Raw genomic sequence first — 27,194 nt, 5'->3', positions numbered from 1 at the left:
AGCCGTGGTCGTGCGAGTTCTGCTGGGGCCCCGCGTAGGGCTCCAGGCCCCCGCCGCCGCCGCTCTGCAGCGCTGCCAGGCCAGGGCTTTGTTGTCCGCCATGTTGTTGGTGGAAGACGGCGGCCGCGGCGGCGGCGACGGCAGACGGGCTCCGGCCGTAGGGTTGCCCGAAGCCGTAGGCTGGGGGCGGCAAGGCGGCCGCGGCTGAGTGAGGAGGCGCCCCCACCCCATCGCTGCTGCCGCCACCGCCGCTGCCGGGCGGCTCCGCGAGGTTATTGTTCAGGGCGGGCCTAGGGCCCGCGTTCCCGTTCGAGTTCTTCAGGTCCGGCTCCGCGCCGGGCCCGCCGCCGCTGCCGGCTCCGCCGCCGCCGCCACCCCCATTGCTCTCGGCCCCGTCCTGCAGCTCCTTTCCCAGCGGCTGCGGCGGCCCCACGGCGGGACCCTCGCTTTCCTGCCCGGCGGCTGCCTTCATTTCCCCGCGCTCGGCCGCTGCCGCCGCCGCCGCCGCCGCCTCGCCCCCCGCCTCCTCCCGCTGCTGCTGGTCGGCTTTCTTCAGCTCCGAGGGCGGCGGCGGCGGCGGCGGGTTGCCCAGGCTGCTGGCGGCGGCGGGGGCGACCTGCGCGGCCATGATCCCCGCTGTCTCGTCCGCGGAGAGACCCGGCCCTGTCTTCGTCTTCTCCCCCCCTCCCACCCCGCCCCGGGGCCGAGTCCCCCGGGCTGCCCTCCCCACCCGCCCGGGCGGGCCTCGCGGGGCTCCGCTGCTGCGCTGCGCTCGCTCCTCTCCCCCCCGCCCCGCCGGCTCAGGCTCCGGGCTGGCGGCGGCGGAGGAGGAGGAGGCGGCGGCGGCCGAGGCGCCGGCGGCTCAGCTGCTCCCGGCTCTGTAGGCTGGGGACCCGGCTCTCCCGGCTCATTCCCCCCAAGCCCTTGCCTGGGAATGAGGGGGGCGGTGGAGGCTCCGCTCCCCAGGGCCTGGCCCCGCTGTGACTCTCCGCTTTCTGCTGCCGGAGAAAGGAGGAGGGAGGGAGGGAGGGAGGCGAGGGGGAGGGGGTGGGGAGGGACGGAGGGAGGGAGCGGGGGGAGGGGGACCCGGGACGGGCGGGCTGGAGGGCGCGCGGCAGCAGCCGGGGCGCCGAGAGCCAGAGTCGGAACGCGGGCCGGGCCGGGCGCCCAGCCTCCCCTCGCCAGCCGCGGCTCGGGCCGAGGCTGCTGCGCGGCAGCGGGCAAGCGAGCAAGCGGTCAGCCGGACTGAGCGGCTAGAGCGCCCCACTCTCCTCCGAGTCCCCCTCACTCCGACACGAGGCTCAGCACTGCCATTTTACCCAGCGCCGTCGCGGCCGCCTGGCAAACCCGGAGTGGAGAGCGGAGCGGGCGCAGGCCGTGGAGCGGACTCGCTCCCTTCCCCTCACAAAGGAGGAGGGGAGAGAACGAGCCGCGGCGGCGGCAGGCCCTCAGCCGCTTTCGCTAGGCAGCGCCGCCGCCGAAGGCTTCGGAGAAAACCCGGCCCGGAGCCCTCGCCTCTCTGGAGCCTGCGCCGCCTCCCTCCCGGCGTCCCTATCCTGATCTGTCCCCTACCGGCCGTACCGAGGGGAGCGGGCAGTGTGAACTTTACCCGCGGCTGCAAAATTGGCCAGAGCCCGAGACCGCGGCCGCCTCGGCCCAGCCCTGACCCCCTGGCAGCCGGCCCGGTCCGTTGGCTGCTGCTTAGCACCTCTACAGCACTTTTCCTATTCAAAGCCTTCTACGGACCCCGCTAAAGACCCAGCTGAGTGAGCCCTGCTTTTTACCCCTTTTGCAAGCCCAAAGGAATGACTGATCATTGTTTGGATGATTCGTTTCCCACTCGCCTGCCCTCATTAACCGGTCCTCACAAGGCTCTGGGGGCATGAGGTCCGGATTATCCCCATTTCACAGAATTGAAAGACAGAGAGGAGAGGGAACTCCCTGTCACTTAAAGTCAGAAGGTGGAGGAGGGTGACTTTAAAAGAAGTGGAGTCACCAAAGCTGTCTTCGGTCTACTTGCCTTAAAGAAAAAAAAATTGTGAGCACATTTAACAATGATGCCAGAATATCAGAATGGATTTGAAGTCAAAACTGATCATCTCACCTCTGACTTAAAATGGAGGCCACTGAAGCTGTTTTCGGGGCACAGAACAGTCATCCAGCAGGAGAACCCAAACCCTGTTCTCACTCTCTTAAGATAACGACCCAGTAGCCCTAGTCTCCAAAGACAGTACCTTGTAAGACTGAAAACCCACAGAAGAGGCTCCAGGGACTGCAGGAACCTGAGTGTTCAAACAATTACCAGAAGAGTGATGCACAAAATGGAAACCATTTTCTCCTCAAAGAACAGGCACAGTCCAACAAGTCACTTAGAAAATGGATGCTTCTCAGATTTGTTTTCTATTCTGTAGTGTAAAGATTGTTTAAAGTTTACCATTACATTCTAAGAGACCCCGATTGAGCTGGAGTTGGGTATAAGGCCAGGTTTATCTGAACAGATGAAGGCATACACAGAAAGCTCCAGTGTTGTCCTGATCTACAGCCCCCACCAAATCCCAGCAGCAGCCTTTTCTTCCTCAGGCTGACTTGGAATGTTCTGACTTGACAGGCTATGAAGGCTAGAGGGGATTTCAGCTCCACACCAGATGCAAGTCTGCATTGGGAAAGGCCCAGGCCTGTGTTCCTAGACACCAGGATCTCTTTTCCCCCTCAGATTTGTAAAGGGAGACTTCACTGCCACAGAACCATTACCTTAGAACAGATTATGCAGGACCCCGGAGTGCTGGCCATGTCCCTGGTCACTATGAATAATTCCAAAGCCTGAGGTCATCTCTCCCCGCAAGAAACAGTGCAACCTACACCAAAAAGGCAAAACCTTCCTGTTAATCTAAGAGTGGTGAGATTAAAAAAAAAAAAAAAAAAAAAATCCCACAGCTTTATTCTCTTCCCCTCCCCCGGCCTCTAGCCAAGAACCAAAGCAGCCTACCAAGAAGAGCCGACTGACTGGTATGGGCCAGTGCCCTCTTTTCACTCACAGTCCTCAGGGGCAACAACTCTTCCCTAGTGCATTAGGTCCTAGAAACCAAATTATAGGCTGCCTCGTAGAGCTTGGCTATTTAATCAACTGCCTCTGAGCTGGCAAACAGTCCTGAGTCCTGCACACAAATGAGGAATTTTTTACATGCAATTATCCTGCCATTTTCCTCAGAGCTGGGGTGTAATGGGAAACGTGGAGCCCAGTGAAAATCTGGAAGCTAGAATGGATTTGTTTCCAAAGAAAGCCCTCATCCCCTTTCTTCCATGGCTGTGAAATATGGAAAGCGCCAAAAATCTCTTTCCCTACACGTGGACATGCTGTTTTGAAAACAGTCACCATTTTTCTCTAGCAATAAGGTAAAGTGCACAAAAATCTATCCACCTGGGTTGGAGGCGATAATGTGGGATTTCTCTATTTTTTTTTTTTTTTTAATTCACTAGGGCTCTCTTCCACCTCTACCTTTAGAGCCCCACACCACAATCCCAGGGATTGTTGGGCTGAGGGAACTTTTTTAGAAACTGGCCCATCAGCTCTCCCTAGGGGCAGTGGCAACGGGAAAGGGGGGGAGGGGAGGAGCTGGGCACGTGGCTGGCCCGAGCAGCAAGACCCCGGCTGGGGGCTGGAGGTTCTCTCTTCAGTGGAGTTTTCTCCCCCACGGCCCCTGCCTTTTAACCCCACACCCAGGCAGCTCAGGAATCCCGGCGCAGATTGGAGAACTAGGACTAGGACAGCGCTACCCTCGCGAAAGCGCCACGGCCAGCAGCCTGATGGCAAATATGGACTGAATCGTTGACATGGAAACCGGACTAAAGTCTCGCTAGCTCTCCCTCAGAGGAGAGTTCTTATCGCCGTCCCCGACTGTATGGCACTTAGCAAACGCGGACTGGAGCTGCGCGGCCTGGAGGATCAGGCGGAGTTTCTGGGCGCATTAACTCCAGCGGCAGAGCAGCCAAGGAAGTGGGGGAGGGCTGCCAGGACAAACCGGCTGAAAATGGCAGAGGATGTGCTCCCATTTTATCCGGCTGCACAGTGTGCATGGATTGGGCCCGAGGATAAGGGAACAACCTATTAAAATCCACACAGTGAACTGCAAAATGTGGAACTGAGGCCTGGAGGGTTTGCTAGGAGAGGGAAACGTTTGCATGGAAGACAGCCCTTCCTCTCTCGCAATTTGTTTCCCCCAAATGTCTGAAATACAAAACTCAACAAACAAACAGAAGATCAGGCTCGGCTCCTTCCTCCACCCAATCCTTGTGGGAGAAATCGTTTGAAGCCCAGGGACCCTAGTGAGGGTTTGCTTAGGTTTCTAACTAAAGGCGTGGAGAATCGTTGGAGTGCCAGGTTGTTGCCCCCACACGTTCCCGCCGTGGCACAGCAGCAGACACCCAGCAGAGCTCTCTCGAGTGCGAACTGGAGCTGCGAGTTTGAGCAAAAGGGCAACTGTGTCAGTTGACGGAAGCCAGAAGCAGAGTTCAAAGCCTGGCGTGGATTTCCGTCTGGAACTGTCTGTTTCTTAAAGTTTGTAACTCCGTGTTAAGAAACAGCCCCAGCGGAGGCTTTGGGATCGGTGTGAAAGTCTAGCACTACCATCTGACAGCGAGCTGCAAAACTTTGGGCTGCATATTAAGCGAGGAAAGTGGATTGAAGCAAGAGTCAAGGCAATTCATTAAGTTACCGGCTCCCAGACGGGAGCTGTAAAATACGAACTGGATCTCGACTAAGAAAAATGGATTGAACTCGAATGGCATTCAATAGCTCTTCGCGGTAAAACTGTGCCTGCCAAGAACCTAGAATCCCAAAGGAGCAAACCAGGAGGCCTCAAATTTGCTGGGCACACAATAAGTGCTTTTCTTAGATCCTTTCCCCACTCATCTCAAACTCTTAAGCAATTTTGGGGCATTTATATTTCAGAATAATAAGGAACACAGTTTGAGAAATGTTAATTTCTGAATGAGACTTTTTTTTTCCCCAAAGCAGCTGTGAAAAAAAAAAGCCTCAGGCATAAGTCAACCAGCTTATTTTGTCCCAATATAAAATAAGAATTACCCTCACCACCACATCCCCCAAAACTAAAATAAAAAATAAAATAAGCAAAAGGCCAGGCTGGTCTGGCTTGTGGCAGGTTTCAAACAAAACAAAACAGCCAGGGCCAGTTTAATATGAGGAAAAGATACCAAAGCTTTCATATTTTCCTAAGTACAGCCTCACTCACCAGTCTCACTGGTGAGCTTGTTGACCAATGAGCTTATTTTTGTGGAAAAGACTGAGTAAAACTACCAATAATAATATTAAAACAACACAAAACAAAAACAAAAAACAGGACTGAGGTTTTATAAAACCGCTGGACAGATCAGAAATTTGGATTTCTTATTTCTGCTGATCTCATTGAAGATTTGTATTCACCAACTGATACAAAAAATACTGTATGGAAAAACCTACTTAAAGAAGCTTGATAGCCACTTCATAGTCAATCAAAAGAGAAACTTAACAATTTTATACTTAGTACTTATTGCACTAAGCTGTTTTTAGATCTGGAAGGCTAAGCACCAAAAATATTACCAAGGAAAGGTAAGGTCACCAATCAACACAGAAGGCTATTGCCCAGGCACAGGAAAAGCCTGTTATCTTTGACTTCCCATATTAAACCAATGTAGGTGCTTTTGTTTTGTTTCTTCTTTAAAACCAACCTAGGAAAATTTCACACATATAAAATGATTATAAGGGAAGTTTTTGAGAGTTGACAAGAAAATCAGAAGGAAAAATCAAACACTCAATTCTAGGTGGAGATTTCTTTCAGCCCTTGCCTGCATAAAGCTTTCTGACACTGCCATTTTACTGAGTTAGGAAAAAGTCAGTGGGTAAGTTTCTCACAGCAACTCTGGAATGGATCTGGAATGGAGTCTTTTGTTCCAACACAAGTTCTGTCAAAGTGTTGGAAAGAGAAGGAAAAACTGTAAGCACAGACAAAATGGAGAGAGGCAGGCATGCAGTCCTATGAAATAGGATAGGTGGCTAAAAAAGCAAATGTGCTGTCTGTTCTCTGCAACACAACCACCTCAAGAGAATCTTCCAGCATGATGTTACTGGGTTGTTTTTGTATAAGAATCAAAGAAAATCCAAACAAATCTATTAGATATAAGACAGGAATTGAGTGGCCCCTAATGAAAAACATTCTGACCAGTTTTAATAGGGTTTAAACCCACCTATCCCCACAGAAAATGCCTATTCCCAAAGATAAAATGAACCAAACAAAAAAGTCAGGCATGGGAGTGACTATTATAGTCATAGTAGCAGTGTGGCACTCACTCCAGTGAAATGCAGAACTTACCAATGACACCAGTGAAATGCAGAACTTACCAATGACACCAAGGGAAAGCTGCCAGGAAAAATTAGACTGAGTTTTGGCACTTTTCCACATTATCACTTTCTTCCCTGAAATTTAACAATATTGAAACTGGATTCAGTAGTCACCAGAGGGGTTGGGGATATGGACCAGCAGGTTGGTTCTTACTGGCCTACCCCTCCAACGAGACTACTAGAGACCTATATAGAAGTGTGCTGTTGTTCTTCCAGTCTTGTTGTGGGAGGGACAGAACAGGAGACAGTGGAGGAAATCATCCAGCACAGTTCATCAAGCCTATCCAACAAGTCATTTAAAAACAGCATGAGGCTGGGCAGTGGCTCATGCCTATAATCCCAGCACTTTGGGAGGCCAAGGTGGGCGGATCACCTGAGATTGGGAGTTCGAGACCACCCTGACCAACATAGAGAAACCCCGTCTCTACTAAAAATACAAAAATTAACCGGGCATGCTGGCACATGTCTGTAATCCCACTATTCGGGAGGCTGAGGCAGCTTGGACCTGGGAGGCGGAGGTTGTGTTGTGATGAGCCAAGACCACGCCATTGCACTCCAGCCTGAGCAACAAGAGTGAAACTCCATCTCAAAAACAACAACAACAACATAAAACAGCACGGGAGGCCAAGGCAGGCAGATCACTTGGGGTCAGAAGTTAGAGATCAGCCTGGCCAACACACTGAAACCCCGTCTCTACTAAAAAATAAAAATTAACTGGGCATGGTGGCAGGTGCCTGTAATCCCAGCTACTAAGGAGGCTGAGAAAGGAGAAAATCATTTGAACTTGGAGGCGGAGGTTGCAGAGAGTTGAGATTGCACCACTGCACTCCAGCCTGGATAACAGAGTGAGACTCCGTCTCCAAAAATAAAAATAAATAAAAACAGCATAGAAATACACACACCTCTCTGCAACAATGTGTATTCATTAAAAGAACTCATCCACAAACTACACTCAAGAGCACACAGTGCTATGCAACACTAGGCACTATTTTTGCCCCAGACACCAAGAGCAGGATGCAGATTACACATTTTTACTGGTTCCTTTCTACTTCAGAACAAAACAGAAAAGCTCATTTAAGTATTTTTCTCCTAATTGCTCACAGCTACTTAAAAATATAGATACTCTGTCGAACAGAAAACCAGAGTTTGTGGCCCCTTTAGCCCAGATAAAGTTGGAAGTCCAAAGTGTTTAGAAAAGAGGGATTCCAGTTGACTCCACCACACCTACCCTCCAGTTCTTTGTGAAGTAGTAGCCAGTGTTTCCAACATGGAATCATAGGAGAGTGGAGGTACCACATAGCCTTCAGAAGGAAAATATTCTCTAGGAGAAAGCTTCAAGGTGAAGGAAGTTTGCAACCTGATTGGCTACTGAGGGTTTTTAGGAGTTCATCGTTATTAGTACAATTTGTCGCTAATTGTAGAGAGGGTCAACAACAACCATTTTATAAGCTTAACCAAGAGCTGTACTACAAGACCACACAGTCTCTACCCTACTCACCTTTCATGATAAAGCAGCTTTACTCTATGCAGCTGTTTATCTTAAGCAATCCTTGAATTGCACATGTTCTTCTGACCCAATTTCCACCAAAATTGGTCTTCTCCTAAGGCTTAGAAATTTTTGTGAGCCTGTTATTCTTTCAACTAGAAATTAACAGTATGACTATTGCTAATAATAACCATTCCAAAGCCATATTTTAAAACTTTATTAAGTACCTTGTTCCTTAATTTAACTACTTCCTGGAATACTTATTAATGCTATAGAAATTACATTTAGCACTGGGCACTGTGGCTCACGCCTGTAATCCCAGCACTTTGAGAGGCCAAGGTGGGCAGATGACCTGAGGTCAGGAGTTCGAGATCAGCTTGGTCAACATGATGAAGCATCGCCTCTATTAAAAATACAAAAATTAGCTGGGCGTGGTGGTGGGCACCTATAGTTCCAGCTACTTGGGAGGCTGAGGCAGGAGAATTCCGTGAACCTGGGAGGCAGAGGTTGCAGTAAGCCAAGATTGTGCCACTGCACGCCAGAGCAAGACACCGTTTTGGGGAAAAAAATTACATTTAGCTACTATTTGACAGCAGAATTTTATTTTATTTGTCTATTTATTGAGACAGTGTCTCACTCTGCTGCTCAGCCTGGAGTGCACTGGCGCAACCATGGCTTACTGCAGCCTCGACCTCCCTGGACTCAGGTGGTTTTCCCGCCTAAGCCTCTCTAGCAGCTGGGACTACAGGCATACGCCACCATGCCAAACAAATTTTTAAAAATTTTTTCATAGAGACAGGGTTTTGCCATGCTGCCCAGGCTGGTCTGAATTCCTGGGCTCAAGCGATCCTCCCAACTTGGCCTCCCAAAGTGCTGGGATTATAGGCATGAGCCACTGTACCCAGGCAGCAGTAGAAATTTCTGAAATTCCATAATAAAATTCATAGGAGAACCTTGCAATAGCAGTAGTGCTAGACCTAAATGCAGTATCAAACAGGAGCAGTCATGCTGTGCCATCACCGTTCACTGACATCACCTTTTGACTGCCTGTGAGTGATTCATATTCTCAGTGATCTGCTAATGTGAAGATTAATTAATTTAGTAGGTTCTTCACCACTGCACACCATGATATTGGACCAAGTCTCTCCCTCACCTCTACCACACATATGTACACACATACACACAAACCTCTGGCAACATATTTTTGTGTGTGATGCCAAAATATGAGAAATATTTAACAGGAACAACAGGAGAAACATTTTCTAAACAACTGGAAATATGCAGGGAACCTGGATAATAAAGGAGGTTTGTTTTCTATTCTGTTTAAGGTTTTTACTTCTGTTTTTTTTTTGTTTTTTTTTTTTTTTTGAGATGGAGTTTTGCTCTTGTTGCCCAGGCTGGAATGCAATGACACGAACTTGGCTCACCACAACCTCTGCCTCCTGGGTTCAAGCAATTCTCCTGCCTGAGCCTCCCGGGTAGCTGGGATTACAAGAGCCCGCCACGATGCCCGGTTAATTTTGTATTTTTAGTAGAGACAGGATTTCTCCACATTGATCAGGTTGGTCTCAAACTCCCAACCTCAGGTGATCCACCTGGCCTTCCAAAGTGCTGGGATTAAAGGCATGAGCCACTGTGCCCGGCCTACTTCTGTATTTTTAACCCTAGAAAAGACACACACACATGCACGTACGGTATATATGTATATATATAACATATATATAATTGTGTGTGTGTGTGTGTGTGTGTGTGTGTGTGTGTGTGTGTGTGTATACTTTTTCTGGTGGAGGGGATCAGAGATGCTGGCCAGGATTAAGATAAGGTTATACCAAACATATTCCACACTGCCATTTTCCAAAGTAAATGAAATAGCAAAAATATGGAGAAGGAATTTACAGGAATGGAGTACACAAAGACAGATGAAAACTCTACAGAGGTATTCTTGGAAGTGATTGGGGGTAGGAGATGAGGAAAGGAAAGTTAAAGGCTTATGCCCTACTCAATATTAAAAGCAAGGAGCCTATATGTTGAAATCTAACTCTCCTTTTGAGACAAATGTCTAGATTTTCATTTTAAGTCAGGTTTCCAAATGGCTGTATCCATTTATAAACTATAATAACCAAGATTTCAAGTAGACTCACAAAATCTAGTCATATGGACTATGTCTGCTTAGAAACATCAGAGCAGAGGGTCTCTGCCAGTTGAATAGCCATCTCCTCACTGTGATATTTTGAAAACAGTTTGGCATTTTCCACTTTTTGGTTTGGGATGCCAATCCTTTCATTCAGTTTACCATAAATGGGAGATCCTCTTATAATTACTTGGCTATTATATACAACATTGAGTATACACTACCCTTATACCTCCCATAAAGTACATTATAAACTGATGTCTACTTAAAAAGAAAAATATACCTCCAAAATGGTACAAGCCTGTTGCATTCAATATTTGTTTATAAGTTCCTGGATCAAGATTCCTCATTTTGTCACTTATAGTGGCTACTTGGGAGCTGAGGTGGGAGTATTGCTTGGGGCCAGGAATCCAAGGCTACAGTTTGCTATAAGTGTGCCTGTGAATAGCCACCACACTCCAGCCTGGGCAACACATGGAGATATCTTCTTTAAAAAAACAAACAAAACAAAAAACAGGCTCACACCTGTATTCCCAGCACTTTGGGAGGCTAAGGCGGGCTGATCACTTGATATTAGGAATTCAATATGAGCCTGGCCAACATGGTGAAGCCCTGTCTTTTTTTTTTTTTCCTTTTTTTGCTGTTCAACTGAGATTTATCTTCCCACGAAGCCCTGTCTTTACTAAAAATACAAAAATTAGCTTGACATGGTGGCAGGCACCTGTAATCCCAGCTACTTGGGAGGCTGAGGTATGAGAATCACTTGAACCTGGGAGTCAGAGGTTGTAGTGAGGTGAGATCACACCACTGCACTCCAGCCAGGATGACAGAGCAAAATACAGTCTGAAAAAAAAAAAAAAAAAAAAAACCACCACCACAACAACAACAACCAAAAAAACCCCCCTCTTTTTCCAAGAAAGCTCATGAACAAAGAGAAAAGAAAAACAAGGAAAAACTGACGACATGGCAACTCCCATTTTATGGGACCTTAAAGAGATTTTGGTGAGTACAAGGAAAATAATGATTTTCCTTTTGTATTTTGGAATCAATGGCATAGTTCTCAAAGGTATCAATGTCGACATTATTACTATTCTGATACTCAGGTTTACACATTTGTTATTTTTTTCCCATAGAGGATAAGAGAATTAAAGTAACTTCTCCTCCTCTTCTGTTCTTCCCTTCCCTCCTCTTTCTTCTCTTTTTTGTTTTTTTTTCTTTTTATTCTTTCTTTCTTTTTTTGAGATGGAGTCTCACACTGCCGCCTGGGCTGGCCACATTGTCGCACCAATCTCAGCTCACTGCAACCTCCGCCTTCTGATTTTAAGTGATTCTCCTGCCTCAACTTCTCGAGTAGCTGGGATTACAGGCAGCCACCACCATGCCCAGCTGATTTTTGTATTTTTAGTAGAGATGGGGTTTCACCATGTTGGCCAGGCTGCTCTTGAACTCTTAGACCTCAGGTGATCTGCCCACCTTGACCTCCCAAAGTTCTGGGATTACAGGCATGAGCTAAGGCACCCAGACTTTTTCCTTTTTTCCTTTTGTCTCAGGGTCACTTAGGCTCTCACATTGGATGATTATACTCGAACTAAATAGCACAAAAATGTCCACAATGTACAATTTATACCACACCGTATGTTCTCCAACTCAGGCTCCCCTACATAACAGTGCTCATGCCAGGGATTCCTGCATGGTTTGAAATCCAGTGCTCCTAAGGCAGTTATGTGGAATCATGAGATAGTGTTCTACCAATGCAGCTGACTCTGGATTTAGAATGGTGCTTGCTCTTTGTAACAAAAGAAACATCTGTCCACCAAAACGAATGGCTAAGATGCGCCAAATCAAATAATTTCCTTAATTGGATAGAAGAGAAAGAAAAGAGCAAGCTCCACTTAGAGTCCATTTCATTGGAACTCCCCAACAGAATCCTGGTGCTAGATGAGGAAATAGAATACAGTCTTTCAATCTTTTGATCCTTGCTACTGAAAGACTAGAATTTGATCTTTAGATCAGTGTTTGGTGGGTTTCAAAATTGGTGACCTGGGAAGTCCCAGACTGGCAGCCAGTACTTCCTCACTCCATGAAAGTGTGGCTGTCCCTTTCAGGTAGTTTGTTCCTTCAGTTCAGCCTTTTTGAGTGCCTCAGCTAGCAGTGACACAAGGCAGAACAGTTACCTGAAGAAATCTTAAATATTCAAAGCTGCATTGCCTATGTAGACCTCCTTATTTTTCAAATTTGAAAGTAAGTGTTCAGAAGAATTCTCTATTTAAAAAAGGTTTTTATAAACAAACCTCCAAACTTTTTTTTTTTGACAGAGTTTTTGTTCTTGTTGCTCAGGCTAGAGAGCAGTGGCACAATCTTGGCTCATCACAACCTTCGCCTCCCGGGTTCAAGCCATTCTCCTGCCTCAGCCTTCCTAGTAGCTGGGATTACAGGCATGCGCCACCAAGCCCAGCTACTTTTGTATTTTTTAGTAGAGACGGGGTTTTTCCATGTTGGTCAGGCTGGTCTTGAACCTCCGACCTCAGGTGATCTGCCTACCTCAGCCTCCCAAAATGCTGGGATTATAGGCGTGAGCCACTGCACCTGGCTTTTTTTTTTTTTTTTTTTTTTTTTGAGACAGTCTCGCCCTGTCGCCCAGGCTGGAGTGCAGTGGCACAATCTCGGCTTACTACAACCTCTGCCTCTCGGGTTCAAGCGATTCTCCTGCCTCAGCCTCCCGAGTGGCTGGGATTACAGGTACCTGCCACCATGCCCGGCAAATTTTTGTATTTTTAGTGGAGATGAGCCACTGTGCCTGGCCCTTTTTTTGTTTTTGTTTTTTGTTTGTTTGTTTTTTGTTTTTAATTGACATGGGGTCTCACTCTGTCACCTAGACTGGAGTGCAGTGGCATGATCTCAGCTCACTGAAGGCTCTACCTCCTGGGCTCAAACGATCCTCCCACTTCAGGTTTCTAATAGCTGGGACTACAGGTGTACACCACCACACCCGGCTAATTTTTGTAGTTTTGGTGGAGATGGGTTTTTGCCATGTTGCCCTGACTGGCCTTGAACTCCTGGGCTCAAGCAATCTGCCCTCCTCAGTTTCCCAAAGTGCAGGGTTACAGATGTGAGCCACCATGCCTGGCCCCAAAGCCAGATGTCTGTTGTAGTATTTTTAAAAGTATTTGTTAACTTTGTGATGTTTACCTTAAACTCTAAACATTTACCAGTTGACAGCATTAGACTCTTCTATAATTTAGAAAAGAGAATAAAACAAATGCTTAAGTTTCTACACTGCTTAGGCATTCATATGGGTAATGCTGGGTACACAGTAATAGAAAGCTGTGGGCTAGGGGTCAAATTTATAAAAGTATATTTGAAAAATTATTTTAAAAGGAAGAAGCAAAGTCGGGCATGGTGGCTCATGCCTTTAATCCCAGCACTTAGGGAGGCTGAGGCAGGCAGATCACTTGAGTCTGGGAGTTTGAGGCCAGCCTGGGCAACATGGTGAAACCCTGAATCTACTAAAAATACAAAAATTAGCTGGGCATGGTAGCATGCATCTGTAGTCCCATCTACTTGGGAGGCTGAGGCAGGAGGATCACTTGAACCCAAGAGGTGGAGGCTGCAGTGAACTGAGATTGTGCCACTGTACTTCAGCCTGGGCAACAGAGTGAGACCCGTCTCAAAAAAAATTTTTTTAAAGGAAGAAGCACATTTCAATAACATGGTGTGCCAGAAACTTGCCTGTGACAGTACATGTCACATTTTCTTCCCTAGACTAGGAGATAAAGTCAGCTTAGGCCGGCACAGTGGGTCATGCCTGTAATCACAGCACTTTGGGAGGCTGAGGCAGATGGATCACTTGAGGTCAGGAGTTCGAGATCAGCCTGGCCAACATGGTGAAACCCCATCTCTACTAAAAATACAAAAAAATTAGTCGGGCATGGTGGCGCAGGCCTGTAATCCCAGCTATTCAGGAAACTGAGGCAGGAGAATCACTTGAACCTGGGAGGTGGAGGTTGCAGTGAGCCACCATTACACCACTTCACTCCAGCCTAAGTGACAGAGCAAGACTCTGTCTCCAAAAAAAAAAAAAAAAAGTCAGCCTAAAAGTTGAAAGAATATAAAAACAAAATAAAAGCAAGTAAGTTCGGCAGCCTCTTGGGTCTGTCTCTGCAACACTCAGAGGAGACTAGCCCAAGAATCACATGGGAGGACCAGGTGCCTGGGTGATCACCTGGTGCTCTAGTCTGTGAACCTCCTGGGTCAGAGAGCCTCAAGAAGGAAACCCCGGTCCTCACTCCGGCCCAAGCTGTGTGCCGGTGATGTCAAGTCATTTGCCGCAGTGCACTACTAGGAATCCTTCTTCCATGGGGAGCTATTGAGGAGCAACTCAGTTCCAAAACAGGGTTTTCCAAATTGCCTCACTCTGTAAGCTTCCCTGAGGGCCAGGCATTAGGAGAACTTGCCTGGTTTACCTGTGAAGGAAAAGGAAAACAACAGAAGCCATAAACCACAATGAAGTAACTGTGAAAGAATTTGTAACAAAAATAAAAATCACTTTTGTTGAATTATTTCAGCTTTACACTTAAAAATCAGAGAGACCAAAATTCCTTTTTAAATTTCCCTCCCTCCCTGCCTCCTTCTCTCCCTCTTTCTTTCTTTCTTTTTTTCTTTCTTTCTTTCTTTTTTCTTTCTTTCTTTCTTTCTTTTCTTCTTTCCTTCTTTTCTTTCTTTCTTTCTTTCTCTTTCTTTCTTTCTTTCCTTCTTTCTTTCTTTTTCTTTCTTTCTTTTCTTCCTTTCTTCCTTCTTATTTCTTTCCTTCTTTCTGACAGGGTCCCATAATTTTGTCACCTAGGCTGAAGTGCAGGGACTGGAGAGCGGTGGCGAGATCATGTCTCACTGCAGCTTCAACCTCCTGTGTTCCAGTGATCCTCCAACCTCAGTGTCCTGAGTAGCTGGGACTACAGGAGCACATTACCACACTGGGCTACTTTTTTTGTTTGTTTTTTTGTAGAGACAGGGTCTCACTATGTTACCCAGGTTGGTCTCAAACTCCTGAGCTCAAGCAATCCTCCTACCTTGGCCTCACAAAGTATGGGGCTTACAGGTGTGAGCCACTGCAACTGGACCCTTATTGAATATTCTAAACTTTTACATTTTGTTGTTGTTTTTTGAGACGGGGTCTCACTCTGTTGTCCAGGCTGGAGTGCAGTGGGGGGATCTTGGCTCACTGCAACCTCTGCATCCTAGGTTCAAGTGATTCTCCCGCCTCAGCCTCCCGAATAGGTGGGACTGCAGGCACGCACCACCATGCCCAGCTAATTTTTGTATTTTTAGTAGAGACGGGGTTTCACCATGTTGGCCAGGCTGGTCTCGAACTCCTGATCTCAAGTAATCTGCCCACATCGACCTTACAAAGTGCTGGGATTACAGATATGAGCCACTGTGCCTGGTCTGAACTTTTACTTTGAATCACTTTATTTAGTTATACTTTTACTTTTTAGACAGAGTCTCACTCTGTTGCCCAGGCTGGAGTGCAGTGGCATAATCTCAGCTCACTGCAACCTCTGCCTCTCAGGTTCAAGATATTCTCCTGCCTCAGCCTCCGGAGGAGCTGGGATTACAGGCGTGCACCACCACACACAGCTAATTTTTATATTTTTAGTAGAGATGGGGTTTCTTCATGTTGGCAGCTGGTCTTGGACTCCTGACCTCAGGTGATCCATCTGCCTTGGCCTCCCAAAGTGCTGAAATTATAGGTGTGAATCACCACGCTGCCCCCCCTCCTTTTTTTGAGACAGGGTCTCACTCTGTTGCCCAAGCTAGAGTGCAGTGGCATCATATTGGCTCACAGTAGCATCGACATCCTGAGCTAAAGCACTCCTACCACCTCAGCCTCCAGAGCAGCTGAAACTACAGGCACACATCACCATGCCTGACTAATTTTTGTATTTTTTGTAGAGAAAGGGTTTTGCCATGTTGCCCAAGCTGGTCTTGAACGCCTGACCTCAAGTGATCTTGCCTCACTCTCCCAATGTGTTGGAATTACAGGCATGAGCCACTGCACCCTAACAGATGTGTGCTTTCTTTTATTTGGATTGGTTCTTAGATAAAGTGATACAGGCTGGATATGGTGGCTCATGCCTGTAATCCCAGCACTTTGGGGGGCCAAGGCAGGCGGATGACCTGAGGTCAGGAGTTCAAGACCAGCCTGGTCAACATGGTGAAACTCTGTCTCTACTAAAAATACAAAAATTAACTGGGCTTGGTGGTGGGCCCCTGTAATCCCAGCTACTCAAGAGGCTCAGGCAGGAGAATGACTTGAACCTGGAAGGCGGAGGTTGCAGTGAGCTGAGATCCTGCCATTGCAGTCCAGCCTGGGTGACAGAATGAGATGTCATCTTAACAAAAGAAAAAAAACTGGCCGGGCGCGGTGGCTCAAGCCTGTAATTCCAGCACTTTGGGAGGCCGAGGCGGGTGGATCACGAGGTCAAGAGATCAAGACCATCCTGGTCAACATGGTGAAACCCCGTCTCTACTAAAAATACAAAACATTAGCTGGGCATGGTGGCGTGTGCCTGTAATCTCAGCTACTCAGGAGGCTGAGGCAGGAGAATTGCCTGAACCCAGGAGGCGGAGGCTGCGGTGAGCCGAGATCGCGCCATTGCACTCCAGCCTGGGTAACAAGAGCGAAACTCCGTCCCAAAAAACAAAAAAAAAAAAACAAAAAAAGAAAAAAAACTATATTTCATGTGGATATTACTAGCGATCTAAACAGCAGTGATGTTTTCAAATGAATGAAGAAAAAATACCTTACAGAAGCATCTCTTACACAACCAAAATTTCAAGATTTGAGCGATTTAGAAGGTTTAAAAGAAAATGTGGAACAATATAAATATGAAAAGTGAGGTAGATCCTTCATCTCACACAAAATGCCACAGTGATAGAAGCTATCTTGGGCTAGGCATGGTGGCCCATGCCTGTAATCCCAGCAATTTGGGAGACCAAGGCAGAAGGATTGCTTGAGGCCAAGAGTTTGAAACCAGCCTGGGAAACATCCCAGACTTAATCTCCACAATCAAAAAATTCACCCAGCATGGTGGTTCATGCCTGCAGAACCAGCTACTGGGGAGGCTGAGGCAGAATCGCGTGAGCCCAGGAGTTTGAGATTAGAGTGAGTTATGATTACACCACTGCACTCCAGCCTGGGTGACAGAGCAGGACCCTGTCTCAAATAATAATAATAATGGAAGCTATCTCACAAGTAACTATTATGTGAGTGCTATATAGTCTCTAATATTCACAAAAATCCAATAAGATAGGCATTATTATTTCCTATATAAGCAAAGGACCTGAGATTCATGTAGATTATATAATTCAAGATTACAATGCTGGTAAATTATGGAGTTAGGATTGAAACTCAGTTCTCTCTCTCTCTCTTTTTTTTTTTTTTTTGCTACTGTATTCCTAGGTATCAGCTCTCTTATAAATTCTGAATTCTGCTGGACATGGTGGCTCACGCCTGTAATCCCAGCACTTTGGGAGGCTGAGGCGGGCAGATCATGAGATCAGGGGTTTCAGATCAGCCTGATCAACATGGTGAAACCCCATCTCTACTTAAAAGTACAAAAATTAGGCCGGGCGCGGTGGCTCAAGCCTGTAATCCCAGCACTTTGGGAGGCCGAGGCGGGTGGATCACGAGGTCAAGAGATCGAGACCATCCTGGTCAACATGGTGAAACCCCATCTCTACTAAAAATACAAAACATTAGCTGGGTATGGTGGCGCGTGCCTGTAATCCCAGCTACTGAGGAGGTTGAGGCAGGAGAATTGCCTGAACCCAGGAGGCGGAGGTTGCGGTGAGCCGAGATCGCGCCATTGCACTCCAGCCTGGGTAACAAGAGCGAAACTCCGTCTCAAATATTAAAAAAAAAAAAAGTACAAAAATTAGCTGGGCATTGTAGCACACTTGGGAAGCTGAGGCAGGAGAATTGCTTGAACCCAGGAAGCGGAGGTTGTAGTGAGCTGAGAGTGTGCCATTGTACTCCACCCTGGGTGACAGAGCGAGACTCCACCTCAAATAAATAAATAAATAAAAATAAAATAAAATAAAGAAATTCTGAATTCTGAGGTTTTCAATAAAAAATGTACAATAAATCCCATAATGTTAGAAATGTACTTTTTTCAAGGTACCAATATTAACTGTTAGTAGAAACGTGTGTGTGTGTGTGTGTGTGTGTATGTGTGTGTGCTGATCCCAATCAAATAGTATAATTTCTTCTTTTTTTGAGATGGAGTTTCGCTCTTGTTGCCCAGCCTGTAGTGCAATGGAGTGATCATGGCTTGCTGCAATCTCTGCCTCCTGGGTTTAAGTGATTCTCCTGCCTCAGCCTCCTGAGTAGGTGGGATTAGAGGCATGTGCCACCATGCCTGGCTAATTTTGTATTTTTAGTAGAGACAGGTTTCTCCATGTTGGTCAGGCTGGTTTGAATGCCTGACCTCAGGTGATCCGCCCGCCTCGGCCTCCCAAAGTGCTGGGATTACAGGCATGAGCCATCGCGCCCGGCCAAAGAATAGAATTTATTTGGGTCTCTTAGAGGTTCTAATTTCTGAGTGTGATCCTAGGGTTAGCAGTTCAAACATCACCTTGGAGCATCTTAGAAATGCACAATCTCAGGCCCCTCTTCCAAACTTCTGAAACAGAATCTACATTTTGACAATATCCCAGGTGACTTTTATGCAAATTAAAGTTTGAAGCGAAGGCCAGGTGTGATGGCTTCTCCTTGTAATCCCAGAGCTTTGGGAGGTCAAGGCAGGAGGATGGCTTGAGGCCAGGAGTTTAAGACTACTCTGGCCAACAGCTATTTAGAAACCTGGTCTCTAAAATAAAAAAGCTTGAGAGGCACTGTCTTAAGGATGGGTGGTTTCCTCCCAGTTACTAGGGAGGCTAATGTGAGAGATCGCTTGATTCTAGGAGGTCAAAGCTGCAGTGAGCCTAGAATAATAGAGCAATAGAGCGAGACCTTGTCTTGAAAAAAAAAAAAAAAAAATGGGTGGTTCCAGGAAGAGGAATGCATCTTACCCCTATTGTGGCCATCCACATACACAGGACCAGGGAGGGGAATGACGTTAAGAATGCACTCACGTTATAACCTTTCCTGTCTGATTTTTAACATGTCATTTTTTTTATGACAGCTTTGAAATATAATTACAATTCACCCATTAAATTGTAGAACTCAATGGTTTCAGCATATTCAGAGTTATGCAACCATCACCACAATCAATTTTAGAACATCTCATCACCCTGAAAAGAAACTCCATACTCTTTAGCCTCCTCTCCCCATTCTCCCCAGCCTCAAGCCCTAGGCCACCATTAATCTACTTTCTGTCCACCATACGTGGTGGCTCACACCTGTAATCCCAGCACTTTGGGAGGCCGAGGTGGGCAGATCAATTGAAGTCAGGAGTTTGAGACTAGCCTGGCCAACATGGTGAAACCTCATCTCTACTGAAAATACAAAAATTAGCCAGGTATGGTGTCAGGCGCTTATAATCTCAATTACTCAGGAGGCTGAGGCAGGAGGATCACGTGATGAACCCAGGAGGTAGAAGTTGCAGTGAGCAGAGATCACATCACTGAACTCCAGCGTGGGTGACAGAATAAGATTCCAGATTATATCTAAAAAAAAAAAAAAAAAAAATCTACTTTCTGTCTCTACAGATCTGTATATTTTGGACATTTTTTACAAATGGAATCATGATATGCAGTCTTTTGTGACTGGCTTCTTTCACTTACGATACTATTTTCAAAGTTCATCCATGTCGTTCCCCTGTCTCAATCCTTTCTCATAAGTGGTAGTATTCTTCCAACAGATGTGTGGGTGCCAGACAGCAATGTGACCCTCTCACCCACTCCTCCCAGTGGAGCTCCTGAGTACCGTCACTCCCCCACCATTCTCCTCCCATTACTGACTACCCTAATAAGGAGTACTTGAGCAGAGTTCTTTTTTTCATCTTCTCCCTGGGATTTAGCAGCTCAAGTGCAGCTGGCCCTTGGCCAAGCTTCCTCTCCAAGACACCTGCAGGTGCTACCAGTGCTGCCACCTTATGCCCATTTCTTGAAGTAGTGGACACTGGATCAGGCACTGTCTTCCTCTCTGAGAACCCTGCTCTTTGCTGTGTTCACAATCCAGGTTGTGACTCATGACAGAGTGTGACCAGGAGAGGTCGAGGGTGTGCTGTGTGGGAACTCATGCCTGGTACCGACAAACAACAAAGAGGCAGAGAAAGAAGCAAGTGCACTTGGGGCTCAAGAGAGCATGATTTCAAACCTCTCTTCCTGATTCTCTTGGCTGTTTCTTTAACTTCCACTTCTCTTCCTCTCCTCAGTTCACTTTCATTTCCCTGTTACTCCTCACAGAATAGGGAACCTGCACATCTCTCAATGTGCATTTCTACCTGGATTGTTTTATCTTGTCACTTTGAGGGTGTACAATTGTATACTTAGACATTTGGGTATGCTTAAGTTACTTCTTCTTTTTTTTTTTTTTTGAGACAGAGTCTTACTCTGTCGCCAGGCTGGAGTACAGTGGCGTGATCTTGGCTCACTGCAACCTCCACCTCCTGAATTCAAGTTATTCTCCTGCCTCAGCCTCCTGAGTAGCTGGTACTACAGGCGCATGCCGCCACACTCAGCTAATTTTTGTATTTTTAATAGAGACGGGGTTTCACCGTGTTGGCCAGAATGGTCTCGATCTCTTGACCTCATGATCTGCCCACCTCAGCTTCTCAAAGTGCTGGGATTACAGGCATAAGCCACTGTGCCTGGCTGCTAAAGTTACTTCTATAAAAAAGAATCAGTCTAAACATTCTGCCCTACTGAACAGCAAAACAAGGAAAAGGTTTTCTGTTCTCCAAAAAAATAAAGATGTCTTCCTGAATAAATGAAGCTACCCAAAGCCAAATTTGTAAGAAACATACTTACATTATCAGTCCAAAAGAAAAACTAGCATACCAATGAAAACACTTTCCCTAAATGTTCATGCCTGAATTTGGGACCTTGTCTAGGTTCATTCTGGGGCACATAGTTCCATTACAGATTATCGGGCACTACTCTGAACTCCCTGAGTAGCCCATATATCTCCCTCCAGTTCATACTCTTATCCTGGGAAAACCTTTCCAAATTAAGGCTCCAGGTACTTATCTACCTCAGATTTTCATTGCCACTCTATCATATTTATTCAAGAAATGTTTGAATACCACCACATGCTAGCCTTGTGCTGTACACAAGGCAGACGAAGTTCCAGCTCCCCTGGGGTTTAGCTTCTACGCAGGGAAATGTAACAGTAGACTGCAGCCCTGAGACCTGTGGTGTGCTTGGCTGAGTCCCTCAGTGTGTCTTGATGAGTCCTGCTACCCCTAAGTAAGACAGGCAAGAAAGACCTTGCTGGTTTTTTGGGTTTTTTTTTGAGATGGAGTTTCGCTTTTGTTGCCCAGGCTGGAGTGCAATGGCCCTATCTCAGCTCCCTGCAACCTCTGCCTCCTGGGTTCAAGCGATTCACCTGCCTCAGCCTCCCAAGTAGCTGGGATTACAGACACGCACCACCACGCCCAGTTAATTTTTGTATTGTTTATAGAGATGGAGTTTCACTGTGTTGGTGACATATTTAGAAGACCTGTCAATGTAAACAGGTGTGTGTTTACTCTGACTTTGCTATAATTTAGTAAAGCTTCTTTTATCTCACACCTTTGGATAATATGAAAAGCCTGAATTCATTTTCTAAATAATTAAAACTAATCCCTTTCAGTACAAAATATTTTAAAATATGTCTTTAATGAAACATTATTTTAAATAAAATAGATCCCTGCCTTCTTGAAATGTATAGCAAATATAATTTAAACTCTTCTTATTTTCTTGGTCATTATTATAATTCAGAATGAAACTCCAAAGTAATGGATCTCTAAGAAATACTAAAATATGCTATGCTTTTTGCCCTACCCAAAATGATCCAAGGCTAGTGTGATTTTGAGTTCTTTTATGTCCTTCCAATAATTTTCTTTCTGTTTTATCCCTTCCTTTGTTAAGCTATTAGATCATACTTCTTGCTACTTCCTGGTTGCCTGGCTTTAGTAATTCTCTTCCTAATCTGTGTCCTAGGAAACTAGGTAACAAAATTTATTTGTATTGTGTGTAAAGTAAGAGCAAATAGGCTTTGAATCTGACACTATCCTAGAAGTGAATAGTATTGTTCTCTGCAGCCTATGTTTTTGAGCGGTTTGTGAATGAAGTTACCTGCCTAATCGTCTAAAAAAAAAAAAAAAAAAAAAAAAAGTGAATAGTATTAGCTTTCCAAGCAGTTCAATAGTCTTTTTAAATTGCTCTAGTATTCTCAATTCCCCTACTGATACCCTAGATTGTTGGATAAATTACTTTCTATAGAAAATGTTAACATAGTACTTTTCTTTTTGTTATTGTTGTCTTTTTTGAGACAGGGTTTCATGTCTGTCACCCAGGCTGAAGTGCAATGGCAGATCTTAACTCGAGGCAACCAGGCACAAGTGATCCTCCTGCCTGCCTCAGCCTCCAGAGTAGCTGGGACCACAAGCGAAAGCCACCACACCCAGCTAATTTTTTCTATTTTTTGTAGAGACGAGGTTTTGCTATGTTGCCCACACTGGTCTCCAACTCCCGGCGTCAAGTGATCCGCCCGCCTCGGCCTCCCAAAGTGCTGGGATTACAGGCGTGAGCCACTGTGCCTGGCCAACATAGTATTTTTTTGCTGCTACAATTCAGCTAGATATAACTTTTTTTTTTTTTTTTTTTTTTTTTTTTAGACATTCTCACTCCGTCACCAGGCGCCAGGCTGGAGTGCAGTGGCGCCACCCCAGCTCCCTGCAACCTCCGCCTCTCCCTGGTTCAAGCAATTCTCCTGTCTCAGCCTCACGAGTAGCTGGGACTACAGGCGCACGCCACCACGCCCAGCTCATTTTTTTGTATTTTTAGTAGAGACGGGGTTTCACCATGTTGTCCAGGATGGTCTCGATCTCTTGACCTCGTGATTCGCCCGCCTTGGCCTCCCAAAGTGCTGAGATTACAGGCGTGAGCCACCACGCCTGGCCATAACTTTTTCCATCAAGCCTTCTGCTTTGATTGGCTGGGCACTGTGGCTCATGTCTGTAATTCCAGCACTTTGGAAGGCCGAGCGGGGTGGATACCTCGACCCCAGGAGTTTCAGACCAGCCTGGGCAACATGGCGAAACCTCATCTCAACAAAAATAGAAAAATAAATTGCACATAGTGGGTGTGGTAGTGGGCACCTGTAGTCTCAGCTACTTGGGAGGCTGATGCATGAGAATTGCTCGCGACTGAGAGGCGCAGGTTGCAGTGAGCTCAGATCCTGCCACTGCACCCTAGCCTGGGCGACAGAGGGACTCTGTCTCAAAAAAAGTTCTCCTTTGTTTCTATTCTTTTTAGTTCCTCCTAATTTCTGATTTCAGACCACTAGTCCTTTCAATATGGAGTAAAGAAATCCTAAATATAAATAGCTGGGCAGGGTGGCTCAAGCCTGTAATTCCAGCACTATGGGAGACCGAGGTGAGAGGATCATTTAAAACCAGGGAAAGGTGCCGCGCCGTGGCTCACACCCGTAATCCCAGCACTTTGGGAGGCCGAGGCAGACGGATCACGAAGTCAGGAGTTAGAGACCAGCCTAGCTAACATAGTGAAACCCTGTCTCTACTAAAAATACAAAAATTAGCCGGGCATGGTGGTGGACACCTGTAATTTACCCAGCTACTTGGAAGGCTGAGGCAGGAGAATCACTTGAACCCAGGAGGTGGAGGTTGTTGCAGTGAGCCGAGATTGCGCCATGGCACACCAGACTGGGCAACAAGATCGAGACTCCGTCTCAAAAAGAAAAAAAAAAAAAACCACTAAAAAATTTAGAAACCTGGTAAGATTTAAAGATCTTCTTATAGATTACAGGGAGCCCTCCAAACACAGTGGGTTTTTGTTTGTTTTTCTGATATGAAAAAGGCTCAACTTGTAGTTTTAAGTTATTGTAGCTTTAAGTTAAAACTAACGTAACTTTTAAAACCAACGTACCTGGCCGAGTATGGTGGCTCACACCTGTAATCCCAGCACTTTGAAGGGCGAGGTGGGAGGATCACTTGAGTCAGGGAGTTTAGGAAGAATCTGCCTGGGCAATATAGTGAGACCTCATCTCTGAAAAAAAAAAAAAAAAAGAAAAAAAAAAAGAAATTAGACCAGCATCAGCCGGGCGCGGTGGCTCACACTTGTAATCCCAGCATTTTGGGAGGCCGAGGTGGGCAGATCTCGAGGTGGGGAGTTTAAGACCAGCCTGGCCAATATGAGGAAACCCTGTCTCTACTAAAAATACAAAAAAAAAAAAAAAAAAAAATAGCTGGGCAGGATGATGCGTGCCAGTAATCCCAGTTACTTGGGAGGCTGAGGCAGGAGACTGGCTTGAACTGAGAGGTGGAGCACTCCAGCCTGGGCTACAGAGTGAGACTCCCTCTTAAAAAAAAAAAATTAGTTCTTTTTCTGTTGCGAGCTTCCAAAATGACAAAGAAAAGAAGGAACAACTGTCGTGCCAAAAAGAGCCGCGGCCATGTTCAGCCTATTCGCTGCACAAACTGTGCCCGATGTGAGCCCAAGGACAAGGCCATTAAGAAATTCATCATTCGAAACATAGTGGAGGCCGCAGCAGTCAGGGATATTTCTGAAGCGAGCGTCTTTGATGCCTATGTACTTCCCAAGCTCTATGTGGAGCTACATTACTGTGTGAGTTGTGCAATTCACAGCAAAGTAGTCAGGAATCCATCTCGTGAAACCCGCAAGGACCGAACACCCCCACCCTGATTTAGACCTGCAGGTGCTGCCCCACGACCCCCACCAAAACCCATGTAAGGGGCTGAGTAAAAGATTGAAGACAACTATTCCCTGGAGAAAATAAAATGGAAATTGTACTTGAAAAAAAAAAAAAAAAAAAGCCCACCGTGGTGGCAGCCAGTGGGAGAATTGCTTGAGCCCAGGAGTCAGAGGTTACAGTGAGCCAAGATCTTGTCACTGGACTTCTGCCTGGGTGTCAGAGAGACCCTGTCTCAAACAAACAAACCCCCAAAACCAGTGTACCCAATTTCTAAAATGTAACATTATTTAAAATCAAGTGTCAGGCCGGGCGCGGTGGCTCAAGCCTGTAATCCCAGCACTTTGGGAGGCTGAGGCGGGTGGATCACAAGGTCAAGAGATCGAGACCATCCTGGTCAACATGGTGAAACCCCGTCTCTACTAAAACTACAAAAAAATTAGCTGGGCATGGTGGCACGTGCCTGTAATCCCAGCTACTCAGGAGGCTGAAGCAGGAGAATTGCCTGAACCCAGGAGACGGAGGTTGCGGTGAGCCGAGATCGCGCCATTGCACTCCAGCCTGGGTATCAAGTGTCTGGCCGGGTGCAGTGACTCACGCCTGTAACCCTAGCACTTTGGGAGGCCAAGGCAGGTGGATCACCTGAAGTCAAGCGTTTGAAACCAGCCTTGCCAACATGGTGAGAACTCATCTCTACTAAAAATATTTTTAAATTAGCTGGGCATGGTCGTGGGCACCTATAATCCAGTTACTTGGTAGGTTGGGACAGGAGAATCTCTTGAATCTGAGAGGCAGAGGTTATAGTGAGCCGAGATCACGACATTGCACTCCAGCCTGGGTGACAAGAGTGAGACGCCATCTAAAATAAAATAAAAAGTGCATATTCCATGCCAGCTTTAATTATTTTCATTTTCCTTTCTTGTCTTCCTTCCTTCCTTTCTTCCTTCCTTCCTTCCCTCCTTCCTTTTCTTCATTCCTTTTTTTTTTTTTTTTTTTGACAGAGTCTCGATTTGCCACCCAGGCTGGAGTGCAGCGGCTCAGTCATAGCTCACTGCAGCCTCCACCTCCTGTGCCCAAAAAATTCTCCCGCCTCAGCCTCCAGGGTAGCTGGGACTCCAGTAGTGGGCCATTACAGCTGGCTAATTTTTTGAGGTTTTATTTTTGTTTTGTTTTTGTAGAGATGGGATCTCATTATATTTCCCAGGCTAATCTTGAGCTCCTGGACTCAAACAATCCTCCCATCTCAGTCTCCCAAAGCTCTGGGATTATAGGCATGAGTCACTGCGCTAAGCCTATAAATTTCTGTTGTACTTAGAATAGTGCTGTAGAGTGTGTAACAACCTTACTTTAGATCTATGGAAAACATAGACTAATAAACATGAAGTAACTGAACCAGAGTCACAGGAGTATTAAATGGAAGAGTTGAGATTCGAATCCAACTCTGAATACAAAATCTGGATTTTTATTTTTTAAGTAGAAGCAGAAGTCTATTTCTCACAAAACAGCCTGGAAAGGAGAAGTCTCAGACTTTTCTGTCAACCTTTCAAATAGGAACTTGGGCTCCTTTCATGCTGTTGTGTTCCCCTTTCTTAGAGATAACACTTCAATTGCATGGTCAAAGCTTAGACTCAGGTGCATCTAGTCCAGGTCGCTCTGGAGTGGTGGCAGCCAGACAGGAGTGGACAAGGGACCCTGCAAATGCCTGCATGTTGAGGTAAAGGAGGAATAGGGGATATGGCTGCCCCTGGATGAACGAGGAGGATGGAAGGTCTTGTGATGTCTGTCTCCCCACCTCTGCCTACCTCCCACCCTCTAGGACCCAGACCTAGAGAGCTACTCTCAAATCGACATTCTTTTTTTGAGATGTAGTCTCTCTCTGTTGCCCAGGCTGCAGTACAGTGGCATGATCTTAGCTCACTGCAACCTTTATTTCTTGGACTCAAGCAATTCTCCCACCTCAGCCTCCCGAATAGCTGGCATCACAGGCATATGCCACCATGCCTGGCAAATTTTAGTATTTTAGTAGAGACGGGGTTTCACCATGTTGGCCAGGCTAGTCTCCAACTCCTGACCTAAAGTGATCCACCCACCTTAGCCTCCCAAAGTGCTGGGGTTACAGGTGTGAGCCACCATGCCAGGCCTCAAAGTCTACATCCTTTTTTTAATATATATACTTTAATTTCTGGGGTGCATGTGTAGAACGTGCAGGTTTCTTACATAGGTATACATGTGCCATGGTGGTTTGCTGCACCCATCAACCCGTCATTTATGTTAGGTATTTCTCCTAATTCTATCCTTCCCCAAGACC

General features: G+C 46.3%; 3 protein-coding genes across 5 annotated transcripts in view; 2 read left to right on the top strand and 1 right to left on the bottom strand.

The window, feature by feature from the left end:
- ARID1A (AT-rich interaction domain 1A) overlaps window positions 1-1,014 on the bottom strand; it is an 83,417-nt gene extending 82,403 nt beyond the window's left edge. For 2 of the 3 annotated variants that reach the window (XM_032300972.1, XM_032300970.1), the window contains exon 1: window positions 1-692. This exon is cut by the window's left edge and continues 524 nt beyond it. In XM_032300972.1, the coding sequence (XP_032156863.1) occupies window positions 1-628 (628 nt within the window). In that variant the 5' untranslated portion in view covers window positions 629-692. The other variant, XM_032300969.1, reaches the window with a different exon arrangement.
- On the top strand, window positions 627-5,128 carry LOC116566633 (collagen alpha-1(III) chain-like). Its single transcript, XM_032301217.1, has 2 exons — window positions 627-804; window positions 940-5,128. The coding sequence occupies exons 1-2, from the start codon at window positions 627-629 to the stop codon at window positions 1,752-1,754; spliced, it is 993 nt and encodes a 330-aa protein (XP_032157108.1). The 3' UTR covers window positions 1,755-5,128.
- Window positions 5,129-24,559: 19,431 nt separating this feature from the next.
- On the top strand, window positions 24,560-25,009 carry LOC116566658 (40S ribosomal protein S26-like). The gene has a single exon (XM_032301228.1). It carries the CDS (start codon window positions 24,580-24,582, stop codon window positions 24,877-24,879), a length of 300 nt encoding a protein of 99 aa, XP_032157119.1. The 5' UTR covers window positions 24,560-24,579; the 3' UTR covers window positions 24,880-25,009.
- The last annotated feature ends 2,185 nt before the right edge of the window (window positions 25,010-27,194 follow it).

The sequence above is a fragment of the Sapajus apella genome, unplaced genomic scaffold (genome assembly GCF_009761245.1).
Source record: "Sapajus apella isolate SASKATOON/1434 unplaced genomic scaffold, GSC_monkey_1.0 scaffold43, whole genome shotgun sequence".
Classification (NCBI taxonomy): domain Eukaryota; kingdom Metazoa; phylum Chordata; class Mammalia; order Primates; family Cebidae; genus Sapajus; species Sapajus apella.
The sequence above is the reverse complement of the archived record's forward strand: the minus strand, read 5'-3'. Positions and strand labels throughout refer to the sequence as shown.